Source organism: Crocodylus siamensis, chromosome 13 (assembly GCF_052110815.1).
Source record: "Crocodylus siamensis isolate JL-2025a chromosome 13, ASM5211081v1, whole genome shotgun sequence".
NCBI lineage: Eukaryota > Metazoa > Chordata > Crocodylia > Crocodylidae > Crocodylus > Crocodylus siamensis.
In genome coordinates this window covers 36,242,093-36,253,773 of record NC_143407.1, presented here as the reverse complement: position 1 = coordinate 36,253,773, position 11,681 = coordinate 36,242,093, and the positions used below count along the sequence as shown (strand labels likewise).

The 11,681-nt window shown below is 35.2% G+C and overlaps 1 protein-coding gene across 2 annotated transcripts; it reads right to left on the bottom strand.

Annotated features, from left to right (window-relative positions):
• Positions 1-932: 932 nt before the first annotated feature.
• Positions 933-11,466, bottom strand: ASPA (aspartoacylase). 2 transcript variants are annotated; one of them, XM_090024913.1, is made up of 7 exons: positions 11,397-11,466; positions 8,676-8,944; positions 5,890-6,085; positions 4,372-4,465; positions 3,602-3,709; positions 1,796-1,905; positions 933-1,642 (listed from the first exon to the last, which is right to left on the bottom strand). In XM_090024913.1, the coding sequence occupies exons 1-7, from the start codon at positions 11,406-11,408 to the stop codon at positions 1,445-1,447; spliced, it is 987 nt and encodes a 328-aa protein (XP_089881039.1). In that variant the 5' UTR covers positions 11,409-11,466; the 3' UTR covers positions 933-1,444. The 2 variants fall into 2 exon arrangements, with proteins under 2 accessions (XP_089881039.1, XP_089881040.1); XM_090024914.1 differs by having other exon boundaries at positions 5,890-6,082.
• Between the last annotated feature and the right edge of the window lie 215 nt (positions 11,467-11,681).

Genomic DNA, 11,681 nt, shown 5'->3' with positions numbered 1-11,681 from the left:
TACTTTTTGGTCCATTACTTTTATTTATTCATTTATTTATTTTTGGTTACCTAAATAAGGACACTGGTAGGAACACAAGATTTCTGGGAGCACTGCATGTGGCCTTAACACGTCAAGCAGTGTTAACAAATGTAGAGTTATAATCAAAGAAGAAAATGTTCTGAATTTTTCTATATATGCCATATTGTAGCCAGTGCACAGGAGGGAAAAAACATAATTGTGTACCCCAAATGCAATGTATCCCACTTCATAAGCTATCATCCGCCCTTTAGTTTAGGGCTCATATGAAATATCCACCTGTATTTCAATTTAAGCACAGTTCTGAGTTCTCAAGTTTTAGGAATATTTTGTCAGCAAGCTTTCAAACCTTGAATAACCTAAAAAATAAATGGCTAAAAAATGAACAAGCCCAAGAAGAGTATTTCCTGCATTAGGATAATCATCATCATATTTGTACCATTCCACCTAATTTTTGTGTTTTACCCAAAATGCTTAACTTAAAAGTTCTTTTCCTGCCCTTTCTCCCCATACACCTGCTGTGTTTTTCAACATGTTAATTCTAGATTTCTCCAATTCTTGAAATACAAGTCTTGCAGTGGCTTTCAGTTATGGGTACTTTATAAAGGGGTGACATTTGCCATTACCTTGTTTTGGTTTTATTTCCATTACTATTTTTCACTCTTGGGAGTAGAACTTTTAAAGTACGTCTGTAATGGACCCAACACAAAAATGACCCATGAGGCCATACACAAAACATCTGAGTTGACATTTCTTGTTAGTAACATGCAGATAAACCAAAAATTATCCCTTTAAAGAATAATGTTGGCATTACTGCAGAAATAATGGAGTTTTCTGCAAAGTCCTTACACATTCCACAATTATTGCCCATGAAGTAAAATCCTTGGCGCGAAACAAACTGAATGTAAACACAGTTGCCGTAAATCAATAAAAATCAGTTTTTTATATATTTGTCTTTTGCATTAATTAGACAATGTATAATTATGACTGGTTTCCATTGTATTTTATAACTTATACTCAGTGAAATATTCTCCTGATAATGTGAGCAATTTTTCAATAATGTAGACCTCAAATCACCCAATCCTTTACTGTATTTGGGGAAACATAATTTAGTGAATTATTTAGACATAGTTATGCAATATGAAAGAAATAATTAACTATATAAATTAATAAATTTTATGCTCTGTAAATTAAAGAACCAATTAAACATTGATAAATATTAGTAGTACTTAAAATTGTGACTGCTTTGGATTTTAAAAGTACTTAGCAATATTAACTGAACTGTAATTTAAAAATAAGGGTTTATAGTCTATAGTCATGCTTCATGTATCCCCACTGACTTCAGCTGGATTACATGAAGTAGATGGCAATTAATTTGGCCCTATAGCTATGAAATATTTGAATAATCTTTTAAAATAGTCTACTTCTAGGATGAAGAGGACCTGAGGCCTTTTGCAGTAAGCTTTAGTTTGACCGTTTTCATGAAAGCTTGTTTCTTTTCATAATAGGCAGCCTCATTCACAAACGTTGGGTATACTGTAGAATCCCCTTCATATGCAATGGTTTCTCCATCACAAGTTAAAAATATAGGATCCCCTTTGTTCAATGGCTGCCAATCTTGATCCTCAGAGGAAAAAAATAAATTAAATTTATAGATGCAAATATCATTTTTAAATTCTTATTTGATGTTATACTATGTCCTACACTGTAATCCAAACAGTATAAAATGGAATTCCCATTAAAAAAGCTTCAAATGAAGAAGTCTGATAGATTTTACCTGTAGGCAAGGGTGAATAATAGCAATAATTTCATCATTTTTATTCCTGGGATAGTCTACTTTCTCTATTATTCTGTAAACTTCAATTGTACATGGTGGAAATTCTTCCCCTAGAAAGGATAAATATATCTTTAACGTCACCTCAAACAATTCTCAGTTAACAAGAACATTGCATGTACTGTTTTATTTAGAATGTCTGAAACCAGACAGTTGTATCTGTTCATAGTTTGCTAGTTAGTAATTATCTTAAGTAACATGGAAGTATCTGTCTGAAAGTCAGATCGCTGGAAGATGACCCAGCGTGCACTGGCACACGGCCCATGTCAGTACGGCTGCTTATACTCTATTTTGTAGACAGAGGGATTTTAATGCAATTTCTTTCTTTGGCAGAATTACACATTATGGGACGATATTGATGGGTAGTGTTCAATTCTTTGCTTCAGGAGACAGGTATATTCTTACATTGTTGTTTCCAAAGAAAATCGTGACACCCATGGTTTAGGGACAACTTTTCCAATATAATCACACCTTCATTAACGGTACTGTAAGAGTGATGTGGTAGCTTTGGTGGTCCAGAAGTCATTCAAGAGGCAAGGATATCCTAGGCTGGTATTTTTTATTAAACCAACTATGTAGCTGGGATAAAGTTAGACAAGATTTTGAATACAAGACATTTTGACAGGTTTCTGATAACAGGAAACCAGGTACAAATCCTTACCTTCATTAATGGATTTGTTGTCATTGCATATTTAACCTTGTATAAGTGCATAACAGAAACTTATTAAATTGCATAGAAATGATCTGAGGTAACTCTGTACAAAATACATCTATATAATCTTTTTTCCTTATTATAAATGTTACCATTTTCATATAAGGTTGGTTTTCAGTGTACATACTCCTGCACAATACATTGTGAACATATTTGTGGGCACCCACTTTCTCTTTATGAAGCACCTTGCAGATCAAGCTTCGTTATACCTGTTGGTTTCTCAGCACACCAATCAATAAACAAGGACAATAGTTACTAAAAAAATAATGAATTCCTAATATATTATTTATTTTCTCAGTGAGATTAACAAGTCCAACATTCTTATATGTTTGCTTGGCATGCTATAAATTTATGAATAGGATTACATGAGACAGTAGCAAGGCAGTAGCAAGAGGTGGGACTTGAGACCCTGGGGGTTCTTCCCAGACCCATGTTGCTATGTAATACCATACAGCATGAAATTCTGTGGCTGCTTAATAAAATAAGGACTGTAGTTATAAATGCCAACGGCAACATGTTTAAAACTGCTGCCTATGAAAGCTCATGTCTCTCTGAACCAGATAGAAGACACACGTGCTCTGGGGATGGGGATGGGAGGCGCTTTAATTATGCTGAATACACAAAACATGGAGCCTGCTGGAGTGCACTAATTAGCATGCTCCGGTAGACTCAGTTAATTGAGTCTGCTCCAACACACTGTAATTACAGCATGTCAGAGCAGTGTCCCCCGCATGTCTAGAGGCACACCTTGGCCGACCTTCTGCCTGACTTCAGATTAATGTGGCAGCCACCTCTCTATCCACAAAAAAGACAGTAGTAGTAAACTAATCTTCAGTTTGAGTAAGATCAATCGTAATCAATTTATTAACGCCAAAATGAATGAACTGGCCATCAATTCTGCAATAATAATATAAGTTCTCTTTGGTTGAGAGTGAGAGTGTTTTAGCTTCATTTATTAAAAAAAAATCTGTTCTCTTGTAATGAATTGCTAGCACAGCCCAGAGGAATTCTATTTTGTCATGTTGTACTGTTATTACCTTCATTAAAAATGTGCACAAAATCAAGACCATGTTTGATAATCTTCCGCATTTTGTCCAAAATATCAGCTCTAAGAACTCCTTGAGGCTGAGGTCCAACTTCAACACCTGTGTACAAATAGAAGAACTATTGATAGATGTGTAAACACCTAAGTTGCATATTTAGAATGCATAGTAAAAGTATTCATGCCTCTATGCAAATGCCTCTGTGTTTACTATACATTGTATATTTAGAATGCTCTTTAAATATGATTGAGTTTCTGTTACTTCTTCCATAAGGCAAGCAGGATTTAAGTTTATGATCAGCATAACACTTGTAGGTGAAAAAATAGCAGTAAAATATTTTTTTTCAGACTGCTCATAGCTATGGAAAAGATTCAGAACTTCTCCATAAGGTCTTTAGTAAAATAACTGTTAAATTAACATTAGAGGCAAAATAATCCCAAGAGTTGTCTATAGGTTAACGTCTATTGCAGTATCAATGAAGAGGCAAGCTAGTTATATGCAGGACACCGTTTTTCCTCTTTTTATTTCCATCTGGCTTCTGTATCCTGCAAACCAATTTAAATGGGGGCTCTTTAGGAAGTAGAATAGATCACCTATTTACCTAATCAATAGCTAATCTATTTACCAAATATATACCAAATATTTACCAAGCAAATGGATGCCACTGATCACAGAGTATGTACAATTTAATGAAAATTAAGTGTGAAACAAAAATGTCTAGAACAAGACACTTATTGTTCAGTGATCTTAACTTTCATATTTACCAACAGGATGCTTTGCTATAGATCGAGTTGTTGCATATTTCAAGTTAGGATGCTCAATCAGGAAAACAGGACAGCTTTCTGGAGCCAAAGCGTTCTGTGAAGAATTATTTAAAAATGTCTTTGTTATGCAAATATTTTAAAATGCTGTTGTGTTACAGAAGACTACTGATGCAGAAGTGATTTACACAGTGTCTTCAATATGTTGCTTTTATTTCATGGCTCTAAAATAAGTAGGGCATCTTTAGAAAATATACAAAGCTATATTTGTTGGTCTGCCTTCCCCAAGCTCATGCCAGGCATGCTCCACTGAACTTCACATGCTAATATAAATGAACACAGTTCCAGCCTTAGGTTACCAACAGAAAGAGAAATCTCTAGTTTTTGAAACTGCAGTGTTTCAAAAACTAAAATCAAGCTGCTTTAGGGTAAATTTCAAATATTTTTCTTTTAGTTGAATTTAAATTCTGAGACAGTGATTTAATACATTTCCTCAACATGGTTTGGAATAATCCAGGACTAGGACTTCCTTTTTAGATTACTGCCTATTATTTCTTCTTTTGACTTTGCTGCTCTATGCCAGACTTCATATAGTTGCAGCAATAAGCTGATTATGTCTTCTAATAATATATAGAAAGAAGAAACATCTTATGTTGAAACATATCCTTAAATATCTTCTTTTGCAGCGTATGAATTCAGGGTTGGATTTTCAAAAGTACCAAATATTGGTCTATCTTTGCCGTCATTTAAAGTTCACATGAAGACTACTAAGAACTTCAGTAAGAACATTTAGGTTGCACTTCTGAAAATCCCGTCTCAAACCGGTATCAGCTACATTACCAACAATATTTACACTTTCTTCTAGGACTTCTTAGAATTACAACTAGTATTTATTCCTGGATCTAACTCCACTTATTTTTCATGTTTGTATATCATGTAATTAGCATAATAATTACATAATTACTATACTTATTTTTCCTTTCTCATCTTAATTGATCAAACTTCGGGACAAACCAGTATAAAAGCAGATCAATATTATTTAAGGATTTTGAAGTAGAGGTCACTGTATTTTGTTTTGTTTTCTTTTTTCAGTGGTGTTCCTATCCGTTTTAAAGATTACAACAGATTTAAATCTGTACAAACATATCAGCCCAAACTGAATAATAATCTCATATACTAGATAATTCTACCATTAATTTATTTTTTTTACCCAGCTTTTAGGAAAATATAAAAATTACAAATTTTAATAAAGCCATTAAGTTGTTATACAGGAACAGAGTTCAAATTATGGGGGAGTTTACGGGCAGGGGGTGAGGCCCCACATAAGAGACAAGAGCCCCCCTGTAAGATTAGAAAAACATAACCTGGAGGGCCTCCGATTTTATTAAGGCATCATGATGGGCAGCCAATTTTTTTGCAGACACCCCAAGAGTCAGTATAATTCAAACCCTGTACAGGAATACAGTCTTTCAAAAGCATATAAAAATATATATGTAATAATTTATTTAAAATTAGTTTTACCTTAATATAATGAAACATTTGAATTATAAAGTCATTCCTGGAGTTTTCAAGAATAAGAGTACCACCCATGTTAGAAGTTGTGTTGTGAAGGTCAAAAATAAGGTCATAGGCAACATCACTACCTTTTGGACCAAATAAATTATTGATTTCCTGAGCCTTTCTTACTTCATATGGAATATCTTCCATCACTTTTCTGCTGTTAATATTAATACAAAAAGATTAAAGTCATTTTAGGTTTCTGCAGTCAACAAAACTGTGTAACTTTTTCATTTGTTTTTTTTTTTCCTGATTTAATACAATTGATAATCAACCTATCAAAATGGCTAGCAGGAGTTTGTATTTGATTCAACAGGTATTATTGTTCACGGGGAAATATGTCTTACTGTTGTCCCTTTCAGTAAAATGCAAAATTTGTCACTTAATCTAAACTGGGCTTTCCTACTTTGATTTTAATTCTTTAAGTTGGCTCCCAGTTTACACTGGCTGAAATTCTCTCTCCCCAAGCAGAAAATCATGACAGGGCTTATCCACCACGTAAAATCATTGGTAGGACCTATCCAACTTCTACTGGAAAGGAAGCCTTTCAGCAGTTAATTCCTACCCTAAAATCATAGACTTCATCAAAAAGATCCTTCATAGTTTGCTTCCTTTTCTCTCTCTCTTTTTTAACCTGCAACCTACTTTTCATACTCTGATCAGGTTCTTAAGACCTTTTGTTTTAGTTCCTCTTGTCCCATAAAACTGCCCATGTGCATAGACAATCACATTCTTGAAACCATAATGTTGCTACCTGTAACTCTTTCCTTCAAGACTTTGTTAAGTTTCCTCTCAGTGGGTGCATCTACATGTGAAATTAACACAGCCAAATAAACTCCGGTGCAGCTCATGCCAGAGTTTATTGCTCCCAGGCATTGTGTTTGCATGTGCACATGGAGCCAGGGCACAGCAGCTCTGGCTGGCAGGAGGCCTTGGGGGTCAGCCTGCCAGCCTGGCGCTGTTCCAACCCAGCTCAACGTGCCCCAGCCAGACCCTCTGCAGCATCACTGCTACAGTCTGGAGCTAGCCAGCAGGCAGCCCCTGCAGTGAAGCAGCCTTGTGCCCCAGCTAGCCCCGTCAGCATCTACACCTGTGTTGCGGCAGAGTAAATAACTCTGCCATAGAACAGTACTTGTGACTGGTGGTACCATCCTACACAAGAGTTAATTAGTTCACTCTGGCCTAATAGCATTGTGCATGTACACACTGACATTTAACTGTGAAGCTCACTAAACAGCTCCACAGTAAACATCTCGTGTAGATATGCCTGGTGTCTTTAAATCAAATGTTTTAAATGTAATTTATTATACCTTGTCAGTTATTAATTTAATTATAAACAGGCATGTGACATGTCTGATATGTTGTGTACTTGTGTTAATCTAATAAGTTTTTTAGGTCTGCATTTGAAAATGGATATAAGGTCTCTGGATAGAAGAGAAAGAACTAAGTGCTTTCAGCAAAATTACACCCCATTTTGAAGTCAGTGGGAGTTGTGCCTTTGTGTTCAGGAGGATTAGGACTTCACCCTCTCTTTTCATAAGGTCCCCACCCCAACAATAAAATGTAAAACAATCTAAATATAGAAGGTCTGGGTGATCTGTTAAGATTTACTGAAGAATATTAGCAAAAGTTTTATATAAAAAGCCTTATTAACCCAGTATTTATTAAAACATTTTATTTTCAAAGCAGGTGAAATTAAATAAATCAGGAAAAATAAGTTGTTCTAAATGCATAGGATAAGTAAACAATTAAAAGGCTGATGCAGACCTTTGCTACCAAATATGATTTACCTTAATTTATGAGACAAGCAATACATTATCACTAGAAAAAGCCAAATTAAAATACACATGAAAATGCGCAGCTGCCTTGTAAAAATAGTTGTATGTGTAAAATGTGTGGGCAGTAAAAGCTCTTAACTTTCATCCACATTTCCTATGAAGACCTTTGCATTACCAAACTGCCTGTTAAACACAGATATGCTAAACACAAAAAAGTGCTTGGTTCAGCTACCAAAGGCCACTTCAAGCACTATGTTAACAGAATTAAGTTTTCACGAAAAATAATGTTTACAAATGTAAGTTAGGCCTTTGTAATCTGTACACCTACATTACTTTTTAAACTTTTTTTCATCTTAATTTAACATACAAAATCCAGTGTGATCACTTATTTCATTGACAATTTCCTGGTACCATGTTGCTGTATTATACATATTTCCATTTTGGCTGTTTTGACATTTCATTTTATGCTGTTTATAACTGAAATTAAAAATATTCCTCCAATTTGTAGGACATGTGTAATTTTTCCCAGACATTCAATATATTGATCTATATTTAAATAACTGTGATTTAATATCTGCTACATTGCTGCCAGTAAGGAGCATTAAGAATAGCCCCAAAGCTGAATTGCATAAGATGTTTATTTCAGGACATGTGAGAAATGACACTGCAATTCAGGGTAACAGCAGTACTCAGCTTTAGACAAATAGAACAAATCCAATATTGATTTTTAAACACAGTCTTTAAGTTTCTGTGACAGTTTGCCTCCTGTTGCACAAACGCTCTATACAGTGCATGAGCAAAGTACATGCTATTTAGTCTTTTCAGGCTAAAGGTCATGATTGCTTATGTGCTTGAATCCTCACAAATAGTGGTAGAGATCATGTTAACATTTTAACAGTAAAATTATGCTATACATGACTGACAACTCTTAAGGAAAAGATCTAAAAATACACAAGGCACGCTTGTTCTTACCCAAGATTATCAGGGTCAAAAACACGGTTCAGGTCACAGTCAATATATCTAGTACATTTCTTCACAGCTCTTGGGTTGGTAATAAATGGTGTCACTTGGAGCCCTGATCTTTGAATCTCAGCTCCATTCTTTTGCCAATGCTTGACCAGAAACACCCCTGATAACTCATTGCCATGAGTTCCTCCAAAGATAGCAACCCTTCGCACAGGAGCCTCGAGAACAACAGAACAGGAAGTCATTCTGTTAAGCAGCTTTAATGATTGCTGAAACTGAAACAGAAAATAACAGAAAAGTAAAACTTTTGTTTCTAAGAAAAGAAAAAAAAATATTGACTTATTATCTGAAATCCCTTAAAGTCTGTTGAGGTCAGATGTTAACTGAAGTGTATTAAGGTTTGTCTAACTGCATTAGCTTTCTCTTACATGTGGGTGTTGCTAAGTTGATACTCCTCCCTCTTAAGACCTGCCTCCTTATACCATATTTGGACAGCAATATGTATAAATCATCAAAACATACATTCATACAGTTGAAAATCTAATTCCTTCAGACAGCCTGTAATGCTATGCAGTAAAAAATCAAATACTATGCCAATGAAAAACTATAAGACTTAATTTGTACTGTGAAATAATATTCATACTCCATATGTTCACAATCTCTGAAATTCTAGCACTTCAAATTAGACGCACCAAATATAATCCTGCATCATTATATGCATGTGTTATCACATAGCTAGTGTAGTAGGAAAAAGTGAAGTGTTTAAAGTGAATGGAAAAATCCCCAACAAAATACAATTCATATTCTAATTTAGATATTATATGAGAACCTCCCAAGGATTACAACCTGGAAATGATGGGGAGACTTGTGACCTCAAGAGCGGTGACTTCTGGAGTTTTGTACTCCTGGTAGAGTCCCCGTGGTGGCAATAACAAGGAATAATATTTAGACCCCAAGACTGTTAACTAATCTCCAAGTACAATGAACTTCTTAAAGTGTGTTGGCTATATTTTTTACAATTTTATAATACATATCAGTGAATAGGGGGCATTGATTAAAAATTGAAAACCAATATGTTCATAACTATAACTCTAATGTTCTTAGCCTCAAAATGTCTTTGGGAACCATTAGCATGGACTTTGGTATCAGTACAGATGATTTAACTGGCATTTTCTATTTTTAACTTCTATGATTATATTATACAAAAAATATACCTAACTGCCACGCAGCAGATAAAATCTACTCCCCAAAATACCTGATAAGAGCCATTCAACATAAAAAGAAGCAGAAGTGGAATCAGCTATTGCAACAGGAGTCACCCCACAGGCAACAGCAGCAACATAGGAGAGAATCACAGCAGCAGTACTCAGAACATAGTGGGTCCAGTAAAAGGTATCACCTAAGAAATTCTTGCCTCTTCTCAACAAAATAAATGAATGTAGAGGACAAAGGAACACATCATTTATTCTTTCCTTTCCAGATCCTTGCAAGTCACCAACCCGAATTCTTGTAACTGAATAATTGTTTCCATAACCTCCAATACATACACCACAACTACCATTAAGACATTCCTGAAAGGAAAGTCAGATTAAGCAGCAATTATGTGAGTTTCATAATACCCTAGGAATATTTTACATTACATCTTCAAACCATAATGAAGTCTCCTGTAACCCTAAGTTAACTTTGATTCCTCTAGGTGGGTCGAAGCTTTGTGATGTAAGCCAAGAACAGATATACAACCTTTACCTAAAGGCTTCTTCTATGAAGTTGTTGCAACTTTTGCAACTTCTAAAGGAGGGGATGGAGGGGAAAACCCAGGCTAGGGACAGAAATTACATGTAAATTGGTAAAAGTGATTGGAAAATGGTTCATATCTGTAACACAGCAGAAGTTCAGTGCACGTAAATTGCTTTCAAAATGGCTAAAACCAGTTTAAGATAAACCTGGATGGAGGTAGTATCAAATTTAACTGATTTAGATTATTGAACTTGTCTCAGATCCCGGTTCTTTCTATAGGTGGCACTGAGCTTTACTTCTTGTAGTAGCACTTTCCCATCATATAGCTACAAATAAATATTATGCTTCAAGGGTATAACAGATAAATGTTCGCCAAGATTTGCTTGCCTTCTGTTACGGTTTATATTTCAACAATCAAGCAAAGAGATCTCCAGTCTCTGAGATGGGTTTATAAGTAAGACAAGATTGATATGCTGTAGACATAAGCAAAAAAGGATGAATACAGGATGCACACAGAACTAAATCTAAAGGCAGTGTACCCCATAAAAATGTACATGTTTGAACCTACGCATGTAGATTTAGTGATCCTTGTGATTTAGAGTGGCTAGACTCTTCATTTTTGCAACACTTAAAATCATTTCTACATGTTGGTAAGTTGTTAGTTTAGAGACAGGGAACTACGGTAAATAACTTATTAAATAAAATGATAGTTATATTTTACACCAAAGACCTGTTTTTACTGTCCTTTGACCCCATTCCCAGGGGTAAAGATGCCAAAGCTATTATTTCCATGCCGCCTGAACAAATGACTCGCACTTTGAATCCTGTTTTATGGAACGCAAACAGCTCGGCACTTAGGGGAAGTAAAGTGTCAAATGCAAATACACAGTGCTAGTAAATCCAGTTGCTCTTTTATTTCTGAATGTCGTATAATGTTTATAATTCCCTGCAAAAAGTTGAGTGAAATAGAGCAATTGTTTATGCACTTACCTCATTTAACATGCAAGAAGTTTGTCTCACAGGAAAAGATGCAGTGCATTTCCAAACATGAGTTGGGGACTCAAGCCATGGAGGCTTCTTTTATACCCTTATAACAAGTTAACTTCCAAAGAATTGTTAACTCCTGGTTTCCCAGTACTAATTATAGAGTGGATTTAGGCCATACAGAAAAAGAAAACTTTTTGAGAGGTTTACATTCTTCTTGGTTAAAATGCTGGCAACTATGCATAGCTAGGATGTTGGCAACCATCCCTTATTACTGTGTTTCGCCGCTCC

Coding starts and splice junctions, on each gene's coding strand:
- ASPA (XM_090024913.1), bottom strand. Junction 3,710..4,371: donor TATAGCAAAGCATCCTGTTG/GTAAATATGAAA, acceptor ATTTGTACACAG/GTGTTGAAGTTGGACCTCAG. Junction 1,906..3,601: donor TGTGCACATTTTTAATGAAG/GTAATAACAGTA, acceptor TATCCTTTCTAG/GGGAAGAATTTCCACCATGT.